At 42.7% G+C, this 24,816-nt stretch overlaps 1 protein-coding gene across 1 annotated transcript; it reads right to left on the reverse strand.

Annotated features, from left to right (window-relative positions):
- Window positions 1-398: 398 nt before the first annotated feature.
- On the reverse strand, window positions 399-13,277 carry LOC311138591 (MAP kinase-activated protein kinase 2-like). Its single transcript, XM_084173344.1, has 10 exons — window positions 12,587-13,277; window positions 9,793-9,932; window positions 9,383-9,447; window positions 9,189-9,268; window positions 5,128-5,254; window positions 4,869-4,944; window positions 3,050-3,174; window positions 2,755-2,840; window positions 2,582-2,662; window positions 399-989 (listed from the first exon to the last, which is right to left on the reverse strand). The coding sequence occupies exons 1-10, from the start codon at window positions 12,827-12,829 to the stop codon at window positions 780-782; spliced, it is 1,233 nt and encodes a 410-aa protein (XP_084029470.1). The 5' UTR covers window positions 12,830-13,277; the 3' UTR covers window positions 399-779.
- Window positions 13,278-24,816: the final 11,539 nt, after the last annotated feature.

The following is a 24,816-nucleotide window of genomic DNA, read 5'->3' on the forward strand; positions in this document are numbered from 1 at the left end:
TGGTTTTTGTTTTCAAATAACTTGCATGTATTCAAATACCTTCAAATATTATTTGTTTTTCTGAGAGGTATTCCAAATACTTTCAAATATGATTTGTTTTTCGGAGACCTGTATTTGAATATCAAAGGAAATAGTTGCCTTTAGTTGATTCTCTATATTTGACTACCTCAAGTATTTGAAAAGTTGGTATTTTCAAATAAACTACAAAATAAATTTTCGGCTCAGATCTGCACAGTACTGTGTGTCTGTATATTTTTCTCTAACACACACATCAGTCACTTAAACAGCCATGCATACACATACAGAAATGTGCATGAGGAAGTACTGAGTGAAGGTACTGTACTCCATGTGAGACCACATCTTCATACATCCCGACCCAAACAAAGTGATACAAACTTCCTTAAAAACAAACATTTATTTCATTAAAATAGTAGCAGTAAATAAAAACAACATTAATGACATCTACAAAACAAAAGCAATTATATTATAGATCAGTCTGTGGTCTGATTGACTGACCTGGAAACTCGTATGTGCTGGTGACAGAACAAGTAAAGGAAAAGGACAGAGATAAAAGCCTAATATCTTTCTGATTACTGCCAATCTTGGAGTGGTCCAATTAAACACTTACTTTGACCAATAACGAGAAGAGCCAGGAGTTTTCCTGACCACAAGACCTCATCAATTCCAGAAACAACACGTGATCAGGGCCCTGGTGAATATTGGTCCAAATAATGGCCTTAATATAACATCCCCTCCTCCCTCTCCTTTCCCTCAGCCTCTCACTGGCTGTTGCAAACCGTTGCTCCGGCTACTCCTTCACCCTCTCCTCCCCCACCTCCTCCCCCTCCTCCCCCCTCTCCCTCGGCCGCCCCAGCAGCAGGTCTCTTGCGTCTCTTGTTGAGCAGCGGGTTGTTGGACGTGTCCAGGTCTTTGATCTTCACCTGGTCGTAGTCCACACGCATGGTGGCCAGGGCACTGGTCATCTCTTCCTGTAGCCAGAAAGTACAGATACAGTGCCTTCAGAAAGTATTCATACCCCTTGACTTATTCCACATTTTGTTGTGTTACAGCCTGAAATCAATGGGTTGTTTTTACCCATCTACACACAATACCACATAATGACAAAGTGAAAACATGTTTTTAGAAATCTTTGCAAATTGATTGAAAATTAAATACAGAAATATCTAATTTACTGTAAATAAGTATTCACACCCCTGAGTCAATGCATGTTAGAATAACCTTTGGCAACGATTACAGCTTTAAGAGCTTTGCACACCTGGATTGTACAATATTTGCACATTATTCTTTAAAAAATTCTTCAAGCTCTGTCAAGTTGGTTGTTGATCATTGCTAGATAGCCATTTTCAAGTCTTGCCATGTATTTTCAAGCTGATTTAAGTCAAAACTGTAACTAGGCCACTCAGGAACATTCAATGTCGTCTTGGTAAGCAACTCCAGTGTATATTTGGCCTTGTGTTTTAGGTTATTGTCCTGTTGTAAGATGAATTTGTCTCTCAGTGTCTGTTGAAAAGCAGACTGACCCAGGTTTTTCTCTAGGATTTTGCCTGTGCTTAGCTCCATTTAATTTATTTTTATCCTAAAAAACTCCCTAGTCCTTGCCGATGACAAGCATACCAATAGCATGATGCAGTCACCACCATGCTTGAAAATATGAAGAGTGGTAGTCAGTGATGTGTTGTGTTGAATTTTCCCCAAACATAACACTTTGTATTCAGGACATAAAGTACAATTTTTGCCACATTTCTTGCAGTTTTACTTTCGTGCCTTATTGCAAACAGGATGCATGTTTTGGAATATTTGTATTCTGTACAGGCCTCCTTCTTTTCACTCTGTCATTTAGGTTAGTATTGTGGAGTAACTACTATGTTGTTGATCCATCCTCAGTTTTCTTCTATTACAGCCATTAAACTCTGCCTTCCTCTCCGGCAACTGAGTTAGGAAGGATGCCTTCCTATGTGGCCGCCTTTGCGAGACATTGGAAAACCTCTCTGGTCTTTGGGGTTAAATGTGTGTTTAATATTCACTGCTCGACTGTGGGAGCTTACAGATAATTGTATGTGTGGGGTACAGAGATGATATAGTCATTCAAAAATCATGTTAAACACTATTATTGCACACAGAGTGAGTCCATGCAACTTGTTTTGTGACTTGTTAAGCACATTTTTACTCCTGAACTTATTTAGGCTTGCCATATTAAAGGGGTTGAATACTTATTGACTCAAGACATTTCAAGCTTTTCATTTTTTATTCATTTGAAAAATGTATAAAAACATTAAATCCACTTTAACAGTATGGGGTACTGTGTGTAGGCCAGTGACACAAAATCTAAACGCAATCAATTTTTTATTCAGTTTGTAACACAACAAAATGTGGAAAAAGTCAAGGGGTGTGAATACTTTCTGAAGGCACTGTAGATAATTGCAGTGTGGGTCTTATAAATATAGTGTTTTATCACCCACTAATGGCTTCTTTGTGTTAGTGTTAGATTAAATTGGGTTATTGATATGCGGTGTTTCTTGTTACCACAGAGGGTCCGTGTTTTACAGCTCTCTAGTCTCACCTTGACATCGTCCCACAGTTCTCTGTCCTCTGTCAGAACACGGGACGTGTGCAGAGGAGTAGGAGGGACCACCATCGACTGCTGTAATGTCAACAAACACACACACACACACACAGTGTAAATGAGAGTCTCATATTATCAACAGCACTCAGACATGCAGTAGTAATACTCACATTGATCCAAGGGTGGTTCATGAACTGCCCGATGGTCATCCTCTCGTTAGGGTCTGTCTTCAGCAGCTGGTTGATCAGCTGTTTGGCTACAGAGGGTAAAGGTCATAGGTCAACAATCATAGCAAATAAAACATGATCAGGTAAACTAGACAAGATGTTTGTCAAATGACCTACAAATCACAACCGTAGAAAAATCTGTCCAAAATATTTGGAACTTAGCAGAACATAGTTTGTCTTGCAGTGAAGCCTCTCTGTCTACTATAGACCACCCACAGTATTCTGTCTCTAGTCTGACCTTCCTCTGACACTTCGGCCCACTCAGGGTTGGGGAACTTGTACTGGCCCATCCTTATCCTCTGCTTCATCCCTGGAGAGATGGCCTGGCCAGTGTTAGAGTAGAATGGAGGGAACCCACACAGCCTGGGGACACAGCACACACTTCACCATGAGAATAGAGCAACTACAGCTACTGTATGCACTCCAACTGGAGACTAATTGAACAATCATTAATACTATATACAGTGGGGAGAACAAGTATTTGATACACTGCCGATTTTGCAGGTTTTCCTACTTACAAAGCAGGTAGAGGTCTGTAATTTTTATCATAGGTACACTTCAACTGTGAGAGACGGAATCTTAAACAAAAATCCAGAAAATCACATTGTATGATTTTTAAGTAATTTATTTGCATTTTATTGCATGACATAAGTATTTGATACATCAGAAATGCAGTACTTAATATTTGGTACAGAAACCTTTGTTTGCAATTACAGAGATCATATGTTTCCTGTAGGTCTTGACTAGGTTTGCACACACTGCAGCAGGGATTTTGGCCCACTCCTCCATACAGACCTTCTCCAGATCCTTCAGGTTTCGGGGCTGTCGCTGGGCAATACGGACTTTCAGCTCCCTCCAAAGATTTTCTATTGGGTTCAGGTCTGGAGACTGGCTAGGCCACTCCAGGACCTTGAGATGCTTCTTACGGAGCCACTCCTTAGTTGCCCTGGCTGTGTGTTTCAGGTCGTTGTCATGCTGGAAGACCCAGCCACGACCCATCTTCAATGCTCTTACTGAGGGAAGGAGGTTGTTGGCCAAGATCTCACGATACATGGCCCCATCCATCCTCCCCTCAATACGGTGCAGTCGTCCTGTCCCCTTTGCAGAAAAGCATCCCCAAAGAATGATGTTTCCACCTCCATGCTTCACGATTGGAATGGTGTTCTTAGGGTTGTACTCATCCTTCTTCTTCCTCCAAACATGGCGAGTGAAGTTTAGACCAAAAAGCTCTATTTTTGTCTCATCAGACCACATGACCTTCTCTCATTCCTCCTCTGGATCATCCAGATGGTCATTGGCAAACTTCAGATGGGCCTGGACATGCGCTGGCTTGAGCAGGGGGACCTTGCGTGCACTGTAGGATTTTAATCCATGACGGCGTAGTGTGTTACTAATGGTTTTCTTTGAGACTGTGGTCCCAGCTCTCTTCAGGTCATTGACCAGGTCCTGCCGTGTAGTTCTGGGCTGATCCCTCACCTTCCTCATGACCATTGATGCCCCACGAGGTGAGATCTTGCATGGAGCCCCAGACCGAGGGTGATTGACCGTCATCTTGAACTTCTTCCATTTTCTAATAATTGCGCCAACCGTTGTTGCCTTCTCACCAAGTTGCTTGCCTATTGTCCTGTAACCCATCCCAGCCTTGTGCAGGTCTACAATTTTATCCCTGATGTCCTTACACAGCTTTACAATGTGATTTTCTGGATTTTTGTTTTAGATTCCGTCTCTCACAGTTGAAGTGTACCTATGATAAAAATTACAGACCTCTACATGCTTTGTAAGTAGGAAAACCTGCAAAATCGGCAGTGTATCAAATACTTGTTCTCCCCACTGTACAAGGAGGGAGAGATGGAGAGGGAGAAAGCAAGTGGTGGACAATGAAAAGCTGAGAGTGTTAAAAGAGAGGTAGAGGAGAACAAGGAAGTGCAGAGAAATGAGGGTGTAAATGAGGCCCAGGAGCCAACAGTAGGGGGACTGAGAGTGAATGAGAGGCCTGTGACTTGATTCTCACACACTCACAGACACACCTATAGCATACAGACACACTAGGTACTCACAGGATGTACATGATCACGCCCAAAGACCACATGTCACACGACTTGTCATACTTCTCTGGACCGAGCACCTCGGGGGCTGATGGACAGACATAGAGACATAGAGACCAAGACACCAAGAGACAACCAGTCAGGCTGACAGACCGGTAAAGACAGGGACAACATGTGGGTAAAAGTCAACCATAATACTTTATAGCCTACACACCATTCACATCCAGATAGTATACGACACCACTACTGGTGTAACAGACCCAACACTCACCAACATAGTAGGGGGTGTAACAGGGTGTCTGGAGGGAGTTGTGGAGGGTGGTCTCCTTGGCAAAGCCAAAGTCAGTTAGTTTCAGCACGCCATTGCTCTCCTTGGTGGTGTAGAGCAGATTTTCAGGCTATTGTGTGTTTGTGTGTGTGTGGAGGGAGGGAGATGTAAAAAAGAAGAAAGCAATAAGTACATCAATAAAACCACCAGCGGTAAATACATCGTCTGTCAGGGAGTGTCAGGTGAAAAAGACAATTATGTATGTCTAAGAGTAGAGTTACTGAAATAGGATACAAGTGGAAAATATAAAGATCCAATCCATTTAAAAAATTGGCGGCCCCTTACACTTCAGTGTTGTGATGCAAAAATTCTAGCAAAATGTATAGCGCATAGAATTAAAAAGGTATTGTCGGACATTATTCATTCTAATCAGACAGGTTTTTTACATGGGCAATACATTGGAGATAATATAAGGCAAGTACTGGAAACAATAGAACACTATGAAAAATCTGGGAAACCAGGCCTACTATTCATAGCAGACTTCGAAAAGGCATTTGATAAAGTACGACTGGGGTTTATATATAAATGCCTGGAGCATTTCAATTTTGGACAATCTCTTATAAATTGGGTTAAAATCATGTATAGTAACCCTTGGTGTAAAATAGTAAATAATGGCTATTTCTCAGAAAGTTTTAAACTGTCAAGAGGAGTGAAACAAGGTTGTCCACTATCAGTATATCTATTTATTATTGCCATCGAGATGTTAGCTATTAAAATCAGATCCAACAATAATATCAAGGGATTAGAAATCCAGGGCTTAAAAACAAAGGTGTCATTGTACGCTGATGATTCATGTTTTCTTTTAAATCCACAACTTGAATCCCTCCACAGCCTCATAGAGGATCTAGATACATTTTCTAACCTCTCTGGATTACAACCAAATTATGATAAATGTACTATATTACGTATTGGATCACAAAAAAAAACAATTTTTTACCAATAAAATGGTCTGATGGTGATGTGGATATACTCGGAATACATATCCCAAATGAAATAAATGATCTCACTCCAAAAAAATGTAATAGAATGTTAGCAAAAATAGATAAGATCTTGCTACCATGGAAAGGTAAATACCTGTCAATTTGTGGAAAAATCACCCTGATTAACTCTTTAGTATTATCCCAGTTTACCTATTTGCTTATGGTCTTGCCTACGCCTAGCGAACAGTTTTTTAAATTATATGAGTTTCAATTTAATCCTCCAGAAATGACAGAACAAATATTGCAACAAATATTGTGGTTAAACTCAAATATACTAATTGATAAAAATAAAAATAAAATTTGAGAGAAAAAAAAAAAAAAGTATAATCTTCGTAAATGATATTATCAATAGGAATGGTGGAGTTATGTCGCACATGCAGCTAACAAAACATATGGAAATGTCTGCTCTACCCAAAATTACAACCAAATAATTGCAGCATTACCGCAAAAATGGAAGAGGAAAGTGGAAGGAGGAAAAAGTAAGGAACTTGTCTGTCGGCCTTGCATTAAAGAACATAATTGGTTAAAGAAAATTGTGATAAATAAAAAAGTTTACCAGTTTCATTTAAGGACCACAAGATTGACAGCCGTCCCATATAGATTGCAAAATAGTTGGGAAGAGATTTTTGACGTACCGATTCCATGGCATAGTGTTTATGAACTGATAAGCAAAATGATGCCGGATTCAAAACTTATAATTTTTCAATTTAAATTATTATATAAAATTCTTGCTACCAATAGAATGTTATTTGTATGGGGAAACAATCTTCCCAGCTCTGCTGATTTGGCTGTGAAGAGACAGAATCATTAGATCATTTGTTTTGGTACTGTCCATTTGTAGCTTGTTTCTGGACACAGGTCCAGGAATGGCTGAAGGATTGCAATATTTGCATGGAGCTGACCCTGCAGATAGCACTACTGGGTGATCTGAAAAGTCATAGTCAATCGATCAATAATATAATAATACATTTAGCAAAAAAAATTATTTTCAATTCACAAACTGTAGAAACAATGAGAATAGAAAGGTTCAGAACTTTTGTAAAACATCACAGTATAGTTGAAACATATATGGCAAATAGAAATCCAATATGGATGGTGTTAAGAGATAGATGGGAGGTGTTGAATGGAGCTGAAGGATGGGACTAATAAAAACAACTAATAACAACAAGATAACTTGTGTAAGACATGCTGTGTCCATAATAAGTATATACAGTGGGGAAAACAAGTATTTGATACACTGCCGATTTTGCAGGTTTTCCTACTTACAAAGCATGTAGAGGTCTGTAATTTTATCATAGGTACACTTCAACTGTGAGAGACGGAATCTAAAACAAAAATCCAGAAAACCACATTGTATGATTTTTAAGTAATTCATTTGCATTTTATTGCATGACATAAGTATTTGATACATCAGAAAAGCATAACGTAATATTTGGTACAGAAAACTTCGAGATCATACATTTCCTGTAGGTCTTGACCAGGTTTGCACACACTGCAGCAGGGATTTTGGCCCACTCCTCCATACAGACCTTCTCCAGATCCTTCAGGTTTCGGGGCTGTCGCTGGGCAATACGGACTTTCAGCTCCCTCCAAAGATTTTCTATTGGGTTCAGGTCTGGAGACTGGCTAGGCCACTCCAGGATCTTGAGATGCTTCTTACGGAGCCACTCCTTAGTTGCCCTGGCTGTTTGTTTCGGGTCGTTGTCATGCTGGAAGACCCAGCCATGACCCATCTTCAATGCTCTTACTGAGGGAAGGAGGTTGTTGGCCAAGATCTCGCGATACATGGCCCCATCCATCCTCCCCTCAATACGGTGCAGTCGTCCTGTCCCCTTTGCAGAAAAGCATCCCCAAAGAATGATGTTTCCACCACCATGCTTCACGGTTGGGATGGTGTTCTTGGGGTTGTACTCATTCTTCTTCTACCTCCAAACACGGTGAGTGGAGTTTAGACCAAAAAGCTCTATTTTTGTCTCATCAGACCACATGACCTTCTCCCATTCCTCCTCTGGATCATCCAGATGGTCATTGGCAAACTTCAGATGGGTCTGGACATGCGCTGGCTTGAGCAGGGGGACCTTGCGTGCGCTGCAGGATTTTAATCCATGACGGCGTAGTGTGTTACTAATGGTTTTCTTTGAGACTGTGGTCCCAGCTCTCTTCAGGTCATTGACCAGGTCCTGCCGTGTAGTTCTGGGCTGATCCCTCACCTTCCTCATGATCATTGATGCCCCACGAGGTGAGATCTTGCATGGAGCCCCAGACCGAGGATGATTGACCGTCATCTTGAACTTCTTCCATTTTCTAATAATTGCGCCAACAGTTGTTGCCTTCTCACCAAGCTGCTTGCCTATTGTCCTGTAGCCCATCCCAGCCTTGTGCAGGTCTACAATTTTATCCCTGATGTCCTTACACAGCTCTCTGGTCTTGGCCATTGTGGAGAGGTTGGAGTCTGTTTGATTGAGTGTGTGGACAGGTGTCTTGTATACAGGTAACGAGTTCAAACAGGTGCAGTTAATACAGGTAATGAGTGGAAAACAGGAGGGCTTCTTAAAGAAAAACTAACAGGTCTGTGAGAGCCGGAATTCCTACTGGTTGGTAGGTGATCAAATACTTATGTCATGCAATAAAATGCAAATTAATTACTTAAAAATCATACAATGTGATTTTCTGGATTTTTGTTTTAGATTCCGTCTCTCACAGTTGAAGTGTACCTATGATAAAAATTACAGACCTCTACCTGCTTTGTAAGTAGGAAAACCTGCAAAATCGGCAGTGTATTAAATACTTGTTCTCCCCGCTGTATATATGTATGTATATGCATATATGTATGTATGTGTATGTAGGTGTATATGTATATATGCGAGAAAAAAAAGAAGGAAAAAAAACATATGGGGGATTGGATGTGATGCAGACAATTACATTGATGGAAGTTACAATCTAATCTATCTGCAATATTAAAGCTGATCTACCCCCTAAGAAAAAAAAAATATATATATATTTAAAAATAGAGTAGAGTCCCACCTTGACATCTCTGTGAGCTATGTCCATGTGGTGGAGGTACTCTATGGCCGTGCCTATGTCCCTCATGATCTCTGAAGCCTCTGATTAAAAGCCATGACATATGAATCTGATTAACAAAGAGCACACAGCTATAGGGCCACTGTAAATAATTGAGCACTGTAAATGATACAACACAGTTCCCCATCATAACTCACCTCTCTCTGTGAACGCCTGGTCCCCTCTCGCCTGAATGTGACTGAACAGCTCCCCTCCCTCCATACTGAGCCAGGAACAACAACAAGATAAACAGATCAGAGATTCTCAACAAGACAACAAAGCCATCAATTAAACAAGGCCAGCATTGTCCCTTAGTAATTACTGGGCAATTACTGAGCCCAATCGACAAAGCCTAAACATAATGACCAAGGAGGAGAACTGGGACATATTTGATGTTTATGTAGACTTTCATTAGGCCAGGAGTTTTTCCTGACCACGTGACCTAACCAGGAAAAACTCCCTACTCATCAGTTATGGTTTTAAAGTCTGACGTGCTAGAAAAGCTAACAGAGAAGACATGCATCATACACAGATGCATTCTGGTCTATGTAGTCTCTGTGGTCCTCACCACTCCATGATGATAAGCAGGCATTTCTTCCCCTGGTGCATGTTCTCATACAGGCTGAGGATGTGAACGATGTATGGACCCCTCGACACTCTCCAATGCAGCTCCACCTCCCGTCGCGCCTTAGGACTATCATACAGAATCTGCCCCCACAGAGAAGAATAATGGGCATGTTTAGGAAACACATTTACTATGACTAGGTATGATGATGGATGCAGTATGCATCTGTAGTGGAACGTGTGTATCTATGCAACATGTATATGCTGTGAGTGTGTCCATGTTGTATATAAACACTCACAGGTCTTGGAGGAATTGATCAAGGGCATAATAACAGCCTTAATCAGGTTTAAAAAAATCCCTGTGACCAATCTTAGTCCCACAGCTCTCTCTCTCTCACCTCTCTTTCATTCTTGCTCTTTCTTCTCTCTCTCTCTCTCTCTCTCTCTCTCTCTCTCTCTCTCTCTCTCTCTCTCTCTCTCTCTCTCTCTCTCTCTCTCTCTCTCTCTCTCTCTCTCTCTCTCTCTCTCTCTCTCTCTCTCTCTCTCTCTCTCTCTCACACACACACACAGACAAAATGAAGGCTGCTTTTTATTAGCCATTCAAAATCTGCCTTCAAAGTGTACCAGTAATAACAACCTTGCAAAGTGATTGGATGTAAGGGTGGGAGGGATCCCCAGACATCACAGCCAGATAAACTAGCTTATCCTCTGTCTGTGACAGGAAGCAATGCATGGTGGGACAGGGAGGAGAGGGCAGGTTGAGATTAAATTGTTTATAGAGGAGTAACCTAATACTCAGCCTCAACATTGTCGACAACACAAATACTTGAAGAGCACACTTACAAAATAATGTATACACTTGTGCCAGTACAACTGATCCTCCTCTATCACATTTCATTAATCTATCTTTGGTCTACCTGGACAAAAAGAATAGGGAACTATTTTGGAGGTTGAGACTGTTCCATTGAAAACATACCCACAGTGGTTGATCTTCAAAGAACAGAAGGAAACACTCCCCACTGGGCACAGATGTCAATTCAATGTCTATTCCAAGTTGGTTCAATGTAATTTCATTAAAATGACGTGGAAACAACGTTGATTTAACCAGTGTGTGTCCAGTGGGTGACCACAGATCCCCCTATGTCCAGAAATGATAGATAGAGCTTAGAGTACATGCCAAGGCATAACCTAAGGAAAGGGATTGGCAGCTCTGGTCCAGGTGGGTCACATTCTGTGCAGGCTTTTGTTCCAGCCCAGCACGAACACGCACCAGATTTAACTAACAGTGGTGTGAATTGAAGGCTTTCATGAGTTGAATCAGGTATGTCAGAGCTCAGCTGGAACAAAAGCCTGCACACCAGAGTAGATCCTCTCTAGATGGAACATAGAATCAGTCCAGACAGAGCATGTCATTGTCCATACAACATGACAATGACTACTGGCACTAACAACAAACCCTCTGCGTAAGACACGGTCCCACACAGTACATCACTGTCTCTCCCCAGACTCATCCACTGTCTGTCTGGGCAGGAGTAGTCGAGTTAGCTTAAAGAGCAGCACTGTTGCCGCTGGTGGCTCCTCTCCAAACCCGGCTCACAGAGAGACAGTTTTCTATTGGTGTTATTAGTGCTTAATTGGACCTCTTTAAAAGAGGAACAGGCACCAGTCAAAGAAACACACCCTCTGTCTGACTCTGTACATATATCCTCTTGTTTGTTGATACAGTAAATATAGCAGAGGGAGGAAGTGGGAGAGAATGTGACAGTAACTTCCGTTCAAGAATGACAACCTCTGCACACCAGATGCATGCTGTAAACTGTAACCATGCCAAAATATGTCAATCATCAGAGATGGGACTGGTAACCGGATGTTTTTAGCATTATAAGGTTATGTCCTTCTTCATACAACACCCCCCACCCCCCCAATCAGACAACTTAAGTGATTCCAAATAAAGGAGTGATCCCATTGGGGAAAGTCAGCTGCACAACTGAATGCTCCTTGCACTATTAACCCAACCCCTCTGAATCAGAGAGGTGGGAGGGGCTGCCTTAATCAACATCCATGTCATCGGTGCCCAGGGAGCGTTAACTGCTTTGCTCATGGGCAGCATGGTAGATTTTCCACCTTGCCAGCTCAGGGATTTGAACCTGCAACCTTTTGGTTACTGGCCCAATGCTCTTAACATTTTTAGTCATTTAGCAGATGCTCTTATCCAGAGCGACTTACAGTTAGTGAGTGCATACATTTTTCATACTGGCCCCCCGTGGGAATCGATCCCATAATCCTGGCGTTGCAAGCGCCATGCTCTACCAACTGAGCTAGGCTACCTGCCACCCCTGGTATCAAACCGCAAAGAAGGATGAGAGATCTGTCTAGGAGGCGACCGTCTAGGATGGAGTAGTGAATAATTGATGACTATTCTCCCTCTTATCGTCACCATTGCAAATACATCCTCAAGTTCCCTTTCATTTACGTCAGTGGATAAGAAAAGAAAGCAAGCAAGATCTCAAATACTTGGTGCCACTTAGGTCTGGTGACTGATGGTCTCTCTCTCTCTCTCTCTCTCTCTCTATTCAATTCAATTCAAGGGGCTTTATTGGTATGGGAAACATATGTTTACATTGCCAAAGCAAGTGAAATGGATCTCTCTCTCTCTCTCTCTCTCTCTCTCTCTCTCTCTCTCTCTCTCTCTCTCTCTCTCTCTCTCTCTCTCTCTCTCTCTCTCTCTCTCTCTCTCTCTCTCTCTCTCTCTCTCTGTCTCTCTCACACACACACACACACACACACAAACACACTACCTTGAGCGCACATTTCTCCCCTGTCTTCTTGCAGTAACATTCCATCACTTTCCCACTGATACCCAGTCCTAGTACTTGAGTTGTTATTTTGTAGTCCTCTGTGACTGCGTTGCGTTTGAACTCCAGTTTTGTAAGTGTGTCCCTGCCTGGGATGTGTGGAATGCTTCCACTCGGCGTCTCCTGGAGCTGAGGCTCGGATTGGTTGGCTGACTGCCTCTCCTCTCCATTACCATTATGTTGCATGATGTGTTTCTTGCCGTATCAAGCAGAAATAGGGTCATTAATCCACATTAGGCTTATTTCTTTCGAGAAATAGCTACCCTATAATAATATTGGCACATTGACCGAATAAGAAGTTTTGTATTGCATATCTAGAATAGTTAGTTCTATGAAGTATTTTGAACTTCACTCTAAAATAACATTCTAATTTGTGGTATAGTTAACAATCTATTATGCTAAATTTGAGTTTGTATAAAAAATAAATGGAACACAGGTAAATGTGCCCCAGCAAATAAATCTATACCGGATGACCAAAATGCTCAGAACATTTCCTGTAAAACCATCGACCAAATTAAAAAGGATAAGTCCTCGGTCCAGTTCCCTATTCTCTCCGTTATTCCCTATTCTCTCCGTTATTTTCCTCTCCGTTATTTTCCTCTCCTGTGCCCTTCTCTGGAGCTACACAAAACTCTTCAAGCCCCTTACGTCAGCGCAGCACGGCTCAAGTTTATTCACACGGCCCTCATCTCTTAAAGGAGCCGCCACCCGTAAAGACGGGCGGCCAGCAGTGGCATTCTACTGTCCACAAACCTCAATTCAATGCGTATTCCACGTTCGTTCTACGTACTTTTGAAATGACGCGGAAAGATACTCCTCTGACTGGACATTCACTTTATATTACATGGTGTCAGAAATTCGTGAGAGGGACACATCTTCACAGCAAATTCTCCAGTGTTATATCAACACTGAAAGAGTGGGACCATATACACACTGGAAACAGTGTTAAATTAACACACTGCTTAGTGTTAAACCTTATTCAGATATTTCAGTGAGTGCCTTGCCTTTCGAGTGAATTGTCGAGTTACCATAAATATTCTGTGCTATGGACTTATCAATAAATATGTTATCAATATACATATGTTTTTATTTAACACAATACCATACATATTTCATAAGATCTTATTTTGAGGGCCTAGTTTTACTTTTAAAATAATAATAATTATATCTATCTATCTTTCTATCTATTTATCTACTCTACCGGTCAAAAGTTTTAGAACACCTACTCTTTCAAGGGTCTTTCTTTATTTTTACTATTATCTACATTGTAGAATAATAGTGAAGACATCAAAACTATGAAATAACACATACGGAATCATGTAGTAACCAAAACAGTGTGTGCAAAGCTGTCATCAAGGCAAAGGGGAGCTACTTTGAAGAATCTAAAATATATTTTGATTTGTTTAACACTTTTTTGGTTAATACATGATTCCATATGTGTTATTTCATAGTTTTGATGTCTTCACCATTATTCTACAATGTAGAAAATATTAAAAATAAAGAAAAACCCTTGAAAGAGTAGGTGTTCTAAAACTTTTGACCGGTAGAGTAGATAAATAGATAGAAAGATAGATAGATATAATCATTATTATTTTTTAAGTAAAACTTTTGACTGGTAATGTATATACAGTGCATTCGGAGAGTATTCAGACCCCTTCCCTTTTTCTACATTTTGTACGTTACAGCCTTATTCTAAAGTGGATTAAATAAATAAAAATCATCATCAATCTACACACAAAACCCCATAATGACAAAGCGAAAACAGGTTTTTAGACTTTTTTTAATAACAAATTAAACACAGAAATATTTACTATGAGACCCAACATTTAGCTCAGGTGTATCCTGTTTCCATTGATTTTTTTAGCCCTTTTTCTTCCCAATTGGTAGTTACAGTCTTGTCCCATCACTGCAACACCCATACGAGCTCGGGAGAGGCGAAGGTCGAGAGTCATGCGTCCTCCGAAACACGACCCTACCAATGTGTCTCAGGAAACACCGTACAGCTGGTGACCGAAGTCAGCATGCATGTGCCTGGCCCACCACAAGGAGTCGCTAGAGCGCGATGGGACAAAGACATCCCAGCCGGCCAAACTCTCCCCTAACCCGGACGACGCTGGGCCAATTGTGCACCACCTCATGGGTCTCCCAGTTGCGGCCTGCTGCGATACAACCTGGGATCGAACCCGGGTCTGTAGTGACGCCTCAAGCACTGCAATGCAGCGCCTTAGACTGCTGCGCCACTCGGGAGGCCCGCTGAGATGTTTCTACAACTTGATTGGAGTCCACCTAGGGTAAATTCAATTGATTGGACATGATTTGGAAAGGCACACACCTGTCTATATAAGGTCCCACAGTTGACAGTGCATGTCAGAGTAAAAACCATGCCATGAGGTCGAAGTAATTGTCCGTAGAGCTCCGAGACAGGATTGTGTCGAGGCACAGATCTGGGGAAGGGTTCCAAAAAATGTCTGCAGCATTGAAGGTCACCAAGAACACAGTGGCCTCCATCATTCTTAAATGGAAGAAGTTTGGAACCACCAAGACTCTTCCTAGAGCTGGCCGCCCGGCCAAACTGAGCAATCGGGGGAGAAGGGCCTTGGTCATGGTGGTGACCAAGAACCTGATGGACACTCTGACAGAGCTCTAGAGTTCCTCTGTGGAGATGGGAGAACCTTCCAGAAGGACAACCATCTCTGCAGCACTCCACCAATCAGGCCTTTATAGTGACCAGACGGAAGCCACTCCTCAGTAAAAGGCACATGACAGCCCGCTTGGAGTTTGCCAAAAGGCACCTAAAGACTCTCAGACCATGAGAAACAAGATTGAACTCTTTGGCCTGAATGCCAAGTGTCACGTCTTGAAGACACCTGGCACCATCCCTACGGTGAGGCATGGTGGTGGCAGCATCATGCTGTGGGGATGTTTTTCAGCGGCAGGGACTTGGAGACTAGACAGGATCGAGGCAAAGATGAATGGAGCAATGTACAGAGAGATCCTTAATGAAAACCTGCTCCAGAGCGCTCAGGACCTCAGACTGGGGCGAAGGTTCACCTTCCAACAGGACAACGACCCTAAGCACACAGCCAAGACAACGCAGGAGTGGCTTCGGTACAAGTCTCTGAATGTCCTTGAGTGGCCCAGCCAGAGCCCGGACTTAAACCCGATCGAACATCTCTGGAGAGACCTGAAAATAGCTGTGCAGCAATGCACTCCATCCAACCTGACAGAGCTTGAGAGGATCTGCAGAGAAGAATGGGAGAAACTCCCCCAATACAGGTGTGCCAAGCTTGTAGCGTCATACCCAAGAAGACTTGAGGTTGTAATTGCTGCCAAAGGTACATCAAGAAAGTACTGAGTAAAAGGTCTGAAAACTTATGTAAATGTAATAACCTTTTTTTGCTTTGTCATAATGGGGTATTGTGTGTAGATTGCTGAGGGGAAAAAAACTATTTAATCAATTTGAGAAAAAAGGTGTAACCTAACAAAATTTGGAAAAAGTCTAGCGGTCCGAATACTATCCGAATGCGCTGTATATATCATATTCAATGGGCTATATTTTGTATTATTATTAAAAACAGAGGATTTACCTGGAGCTAACCTTGCAGATAGCATTACTGGGTGATCTGAAAAGTCATAGTCAATCGATCAATAATATAATAATACTTTTAGCAAAAATGTTTATTTTCAATTCACAATCTGTAGAAACAATGAGAATAGAAAGGTTCAGAACTTTTGTAAGACATCACAGTACAGTTGAAATATATACGGCAAATAGAAATCCTATATGGATGGTGTTAGGAGATAGATGGGAGGTGTTGAATGGAATTGAAGGATGGGACTGATAACAACTAACAACAAATAATAACAAGATAACTAATAATGTAAGCATACTGTGTCCATAATAAGTATATAGGTTGTAGGTTGGGAGCTTTTGTGAAAGAGCACAGTTAGAAAGATATGGCATATAGAAGCAAACCGGATGGACATCATGAAAATGATCGGAGAGGTTGAGAGTAGAAGAAGTTCAGGAGAAAAAACAAACAAAATATAATTATTGTAAAATTGACTGTGTCCATAAAATGTAGATAGTAAGTATAAGCTGGAAGTAGAGGCCTAAGCATTGTTGTTCACTCGTTTACTCCAAGTAGGGAAGGGTGGCGGGGTTGGAAAGTAATAAAGGGGAATATATATATATATATTTTAAAGGATATGTATGTGTATGTATGTATGTATGTATGTGTGTATGTATGTGTGTATATATATATGTATATATATATACAGTGGGGAGAACAAGTATTTGATACACTGCCGATTTTGCAGATTTTCCTACTTACAAAGCATGTAGAGGTCTGTAATTTTTATCATAGGTACACTTCAACTTTGAGAGACGGAATCTAAAACAAAAATCCAGATGTCACGCCCTGGCTCTGGGGACACTTGTATGTTGAGCCAGGGTGTGAGTTTCCTTTGTGTATTCTAGTTGTTGTATTTCTATGTTGGCCAGAGTGGTTCTCAATCAGAGGCAACGAGTGTCAGCTGTTGCTGGTTGTCTCTGATTGGGAACCATATTTAGACAGGCTGTTTTCCCACAGTGGTTGTGGGATCTTGTTCCTGTATAGGTTTGTGTGGTGCACCTTTGGACGTCACGTTATCGATTTTGTTAGTTTGTTCGTGTAATCATTAAATAAAAAAGCATGTTCGCAAATAACGCTGCGCATTGGTCCTCTGTTCCCGACGATCGTGACAGAAGATCCCACCAAAACTGGACCAAGCAGCGTGTCCAGGAGCCATCGCCAGGGGAATCTCTAGCGGATCTCCGTTGCAACCTCGACTGGGTCAAGCCAAGTGAAGAGCAGAGAGGTTGGACTTTGGAGCAGTGGAGTAAGAGTCTCGACTGGGCCAAGCCAAGTGAAGAGCAGAGAGGTTGGACTTTGAAGCAGTGGAGTGAGTGTCTGGCTAGAGACATGGAGGCCTGGTCCAAGAGGAGAGCCGCCCAGAATTTTTTTAGGGGGGGGCTCACGCCGTGGACGACGGGGCAGCAGGAGGCCGCGATAGAGCGGTCCAGCGGGTTGGCAGAGGAGGCCGCCAGGTTACGGGGGCCGCTGGTCACAAAGGGGAAGGAAAGTGTAGAGGCACGGCGAGAGGTACTGGTGTGTGTCCCCAGTACGGTCCGGCCTGTTCCTGTCCCTCGCACCGAGCCTGTGGTGCGCGTCGCCAACCCAGTCCGGCCTGTTCCTGCTCCCCGCACCAAGCCTATGGTGCGCGTCGCCAGCCCGGCCCGGCCTGTTCCTGCTCCCCGCACCAAGCCAATGGTGCGCGTCGCCAGCCCGGCCCGGCCTGTTCCTGCTCCCCGCACCAAGCCAATGGTGCACGTTGCCAGCCCGGCCCGGCCTGTTTCTGCTCCCCGCACCAAGCCTATGGTGCGCGTCGCCAGCCCGGCCCGGCCTGTTCCTGCTCCCCGCACTAAGCCAATGGTGCGCGTCGCCAGCCCGGCCCGGCCTGTTTCTGCTCCCCGCACCAAGCCTATGGTGCGCGTCGCCAGCCCGGCCCGGCCTGTTCCTGCTCCCCGCACCAAGCCAATGGTGCGCGTCGCCAGCCCGGCCCGGCCTGTTCCTGCTCCCCGCACCAAGGCAATGGTGCGCGTCGCCAGCCCGGCCCGGTCCGTTCCTGCTCCTCGCACCAAGTCAGTGGTGCGCTTCGTCAGCCCGGCTCGGTCCGTTCCTGCTCCCCACACCAAGCCAGTGGTGTGCGTCGTCAGTCCGGCACAGCCCGTGCCTGTTCCACCGGTGCCTGGTCCGGCACCGGTCAGCTGCTCCACGCCGGAGCTAGAGCAATCCGCTCCACCAGTGTTCAGTTCAGCAGGGCCAGACCGGACCAGGGGTACTTTGGGGGGTTAGAGAGGGAGTGGGGATCATGCCCGGAGCCGGATCCGCCGCCAAGGCGGAGTGCCCACCCGGTCCCTCCCCTGTGGTATTTGGTTGGCGCGGTCGGAGTCCGCGCCTTTAGGGGGGGGTACTGTCACGCCCTGGCTCTGGGGACACTTGTATGTTGAGCCAGGGTGTGAGTTTCCTTTGTGTATTCTAGTTGTTTTATTTCTATGTTGGCCAGAGTGGTTCTCAATCAGAGGCAACGAGTGTCAGCTGTTGCTGGTTGTCTCTGATTGGGAACCATATTTAGACAGGCTGTTTTCCCACAGTGGTTGTGGGATCTTGTTCCTGTATAGGTTTGTGTGTTGCACCTTTGGACGTCACGTTATCGATTTTGTTAGTTTGTTCGTGTAATCATTAAATAAAAAAGCATGTTCGCAAATAACGCTGCGCATTGGTCCTCTGTTCCCGACGATCGTGACACCAGAAAATCACATTGTATGATTTTTAAGTAATTAATTAGCATTTTATTGCATGACATAAGTATTTGATCACCTACCAACCAGTAATAATTCCGGCTCTCACAGACCTGTTCGTTTTTCTTTAAGAAGCCCTACTGTTCTCCACTCATTACCTGTATTAACTGCACCTGTTTGAACTCGTTACCTGTATAAAAGACACCTGTCCACACACTCAATCAAACAGACTCCAACCTCTCCACAATGGCCAAGACCAGAGAGCTGTGTAAGGACATCAGGGATAAAATTGTAGACCTGCACAAGGCTGGGATGGGCTACAGGACAATAGGCAAGCAGCTTGGTGAGAAGGCAACAACTGTTGGCGCAATTATTAGAAAATGGAAGAAGTTCAAGATGACGGTCAATCACCCTCAGTCTGGGGCTCCATGCAAGATCTCACCTCGTGGGGCATCAATGATCATGAGGAAGGTGAGGGATCAGCCCAGAACTACACGGCAGGACCTGGTCAATGACCTGAAGAGAGCTGGGACCACAGTCTCAAAGAAAACCATTAGTAACACACTACGCCATCATGGATTAAAATCCTGCAGCGCGTGTCCAGGCCCGTCTGAAGTTTGCGAATGACCATCTGGATGATCCACAGGAGGAATGGGAGAAGGTCATGTGGTCTGATGAGACAAAAATAGAGCTTTTTGGTCTAAACTCCACTCGCCGTGTTTGGAGGAAGAAGAAGGATTAATACAACCCCAAGAACACCATCCCAACCGTGAAGCATGGAGGTGGAAACATCATTCTTTGGGGATGCTTTTCTGCAAAGGGGACAGGACGACTGCACCGTATTGAGGGGAGGATTGATGGGGCCATGTATCGCGAGATCTTGGCCAACAACCTCCTTCCCTCAGTAAGAGCATTGAAGATGGGTCGTGGCTGGGTCTTCCAGCATGACAACGACCTGAAACACACAGCCAGGGCAACTAAGGAGTGGCTCCATAAGAAGCATCTCAAGGTCCTGGAGTGGCCTAGCCAGTCTCCAGACCTGAACCCAATAGAAAATCTTTGGAGGGAGCTGAAAGTCCGTATTGCCCAGCGACAGCCCCGAAACCTGAAGGATCTGGAGAAGGTCTGTATGGAGGAGTGGGCCAAAATCCCTGCTGCATTGTGTGCAAACCTGGTCAAGACCTACAGGAAACGTATGATCTCTGTAATTGCAAACAAAGGTTTCTGTACCAAATATTAAGTTCTGCTTTTCTGATGCATCAAATACTTGTCATGCAATAAAATGCAAATTAATTACTTAAAAATCATACAATGTGATTTTCTGGATTTTTGTTTTAGATTCCGTCTCTCACAGTTGAAGTGTACCTATGATAAAAATTACAGACCTCTACATGCTTTGTAAGTAGGAAAACCTGCAAAATCGGCAGTGTATTAAATACTTGTTCTCCCCACTCTATATGTATATGTATGTGTATGTATATATATATATATATATATATATATATATATATATATATATATAAACATGGGGGATTGGAAGTGATGCAGACAATTACATTGATGGAAGTTACAATGTATCTGCAATATTAAGCAGATGTACCCCCCCCCCCCCCCCCAAAACATAAAAAAATAAAATAAAATAAACAGAGGATTAACATCAATACAGAAAGATTGAGAAGGATTTTAAGGGAATCAAAAGTCAAGAACTTCCCCCATACCCACTTCTCCTTTTCAGTTCTGTTCCAATTTGTTTAAAGGTCACAAACTGTCAAGCATTGATTATCTTGTCAGCAGAATAAGACCCTCAACATTTATTGGAAAGGAGCATCAAGCTCATGACCTTGCACTTTAACCACCCTGTGAAGTTCATCATAATTTATTTCATCTGTAGCCTAATAAACTGCATGCTTTCCCAAAGTTTACTTCCATATGATGGTTATTGTATCACTATTTGTGCATAAAAGCGTTTCCACCGACATTTCTCGCATAATTAATTTCACAGACAGAAAAAGATCCCACCTTGTCTAGCGTATTTTGTTTGGTCGAAATTTGGAAAGTTTCCATCAGGCCGGTCATTACATTTTTTATCCAACATGTACTTTATTCGTATAAAAAGGTTTGATGGAAACCTGGTGGTTACAGATTTCTATTTTTTTTATACAGCTCCCGTTTGGTATTTCTCGTTTGGTATTTCTAGTTACTGACCACAACCACACAACTACTGACCACAACTACTGAACCACACACCTACTTACCAAAACTACTGACCACTACTGACCACAACTACTGATCACAACTACTGACCACAACCACAAAACTACCGAACCACAACTACTGACCACAACCACAGAACTACTGACCACAACTAATGATAACTACTGACCACTACTACTGACCACTACTACTGACCAGCTAGCAGATTCATTACTTACCAACAACAGCTGCAAATTCCAATAAAAAAACATCCTGTTTTGAAGTTCACTTTCCTTGCTTTGTCTAACAACACTATCAAGAATCTAGCAAAAAAAAAAAACACAACTACACAACTACTGACCACAACTACTGACCACAACCACACAACTACTGAACACAACTACTGAACCACAACTGCTGAGCACAACCACAAAACTACTGACCACTACTGACCACAACTAGCTACTGACCACAGCCACACAACTACTGACCACAACTACTGACCACAACCACACAACTACTCACCACACAACTACTGACCACCCAACTACTGACCACAACTACTGACCACGTCCATACTGTAGGGCCCAAATAACCTGCAACACAACCACACAACTACACAACTACTGACCACAACTACTGACCACAACCACACAACTACTGACCACAACCACACAACTACTGAACACAACTACTGAACCACAACTACTGACCACAACCACAAAACTACTGACCACTACCGACCACAACTAGCTACTGACCACAGCCACACAACTACTGACCACAACTACTGAACCACACACCTAATTAACAAAACTACTGACCACTACTGACCAAAAGTACTGAGCACTACCACACAACTACTGACCACAACTACTGACCACACAACTACTGAACCACAAAACGTATGACCACAACCAGACAACTACTGACCAGAACTATTGACCACAACCACACAACTACCGAAGACAACTACTAAACCACAACTACTGACCACAACCACAAAACTACTGACCACAACTACTGATGACTACTGACCACAACTACGGACCACAACTATAGACCACAACTACTGACCACAACCACACAACTACTGACCACAACTACTGAACCACACAATTACTTAACAAAATTACTGATCAAAACCACACAACTACTGACCAAAACTACCGAACCACAACTACTGACCACAACCACAAAACTACTGACCACAGCTACTGATGACTACTGACCACTACTACTGACCACAACTACTTACCACAACCACAAAACGACTGACCACAGCTACTGATGACTACTTACCACTACTACTGACCACAACTACTTACCAAAACGACTGACCACAACTACTGAACAATAACTACTGACCAGAACTACAAAACTACTGACCACAACTAGTTACTGACCACAACCACACAACTACTGACCACAACTACTGAACCACACACCTACTTACCAAAACTACCGACCACTACTGACCACAATTACTGATCACAACTACTGACCACAACCACAAAACTACCGAACCACAACTACTAACCACAACCATAAAACTACTGACCACAGCAACTGATAACTACTGACCACTACTACTGACCACTACTACTGACCACAACTAATTACCAAAACTACTGACCACAACTACTGAACAATAAATACTGACCACAACCACAAAACTACTGACTACAACTACTGAACCACACACCTACTTACCAAAACTACTGACCACTACTGACCACAACTACTGATCACAACTACTGACCACAACCACAAAACTTCTGACCACAACTACTGACCACAGCTACTGCCCACAACCACAGAACTACTGACCACAATTACTAAACCACAACTACTGACCACAACCACACAACTACTGACCAGAACTATTGACCACAACCACAAAACTACTGACCACAACTACTGACCACAGCTACTGACCACAACCACACAACTACTGACGACAAGTACTAAACCACAGCTACTGACCACAACCACAAAACTACTGACCACAACTACTGATGACTACTGACCACAACTATGGACCACAACTACTGATCAAAACCACACAGCCACTGACCAAAACTACCGAACCACAACTACTGACCACAACCACAAAACGACTGACCACAACTACTGATGACTACTGACCACTACTACTGACCACAACTACTTACCAAAACTACTGACCACAATTACTGAACCATAACTACTGACCACAACCACAAAACGACTGACCATAACTAGTTACTGACCACAATCACACAACTACTGAACACAACTAGCTACTGACTACAACCACACAACTACTGACCACAACTACTGAATCACACCTACTTACTAAAACTACTGACCACTACTGACCACAACTACTGATCACAACTACTGACCACAACCACAACACTACTGACCACAACTACTGACCACAGCTACTGACCACAACCACACAACTACTGATCACAATTACTAACCCACAACTACTGATCGCAACCACAAAACTACTGACCACAACTACTGACCACAACCACACAATTACTGACCACAACTATTGAACTACACGACTACTTACCAAAACTACTGACCACAACCACACAACTACTGACCACTACTGACCACAACTACTAACCACAACTACTGACCACAACCACACAACTACTGACCACAACTACTAACCACAAAACTTCTGAACCACACAACGAATGACCACAACAATGAAACTACTGACCACAACTACTGACCAAAACTACAAATCTACTCACCACACAACTGCTGACCACACAACTACTGACCACAACTACTGACCACGTCCATACTGTAGGGCCCAAAGAACCTGCAACACAACCACACAACTACACAACTACTGACCACAACTACTGACCACAACTACACAACTACTGAACATAACTATTGATGACAACGACTGACCATACAAATACTTTTAAAGAGCTCTCTTCAGTAGATGCACCATCATATTTATCTCCCCAAATAATTGACTTTAATCACTTTCTAACCATTACATCATCAATCAACTAAAATCAAACTTAATTTACATTGAAGGTTTTACAAAAGTAAATCGAGCATCTAATTATCTGAAACCCACAGCATGAATGAGTTGTTTTGCTCTCCTAAGAGTGTTGTCCACGTGAGCCTGCTTTTTAATCCAATCTTCTGACAGAAGATGGCTTTATCCTGTCTTTCTTCTTTCAGTTTTCACACGCAACAACTGTAGTATAGACATTTTTTAGATCTACCTTCCCCACAATCCAAAGTAATAAGGTTGAAATACAGTGCATTTGGAAAGTATTCAGACCCCTTGACTTTTTCCACAATTTGTTACGTTACAGCCTTACTCTAAAATTGATTAAATTATTTTTATTCCTCATCAATCTACACACAATACCCCATAATGACAAAGCAAAAACAAGTGTTTAGAAATGTTTGCAAATTAATTGAAAATTAAAAACTGAAATATAAAATTTACATACGGTACCAGTCAAAGGTTTGGACACACCTACTCATTCAAGGGTTTTTCTTTATTTGTACTATTTTCTACATTGTAGAATAATAGTGAACACATCAAAACTATGAAAAAACACATATGGAATCATGTAGGAACCAAAGAAGAAACAAATCCAAATAT

The sequence above is a fragment of the Coregonus lavaretus genome, assembly GCF_964263955.1.
Source record: "Coregonus lavaretus genome assembly, chromosome: 12".
Classification (NCBI taxonomy): Eukaryota; Metazoa; Chordata; class Actinopteri; order Salmoniformes; family Salmonidae; genus Coregonus; species Coregonus lavaretus.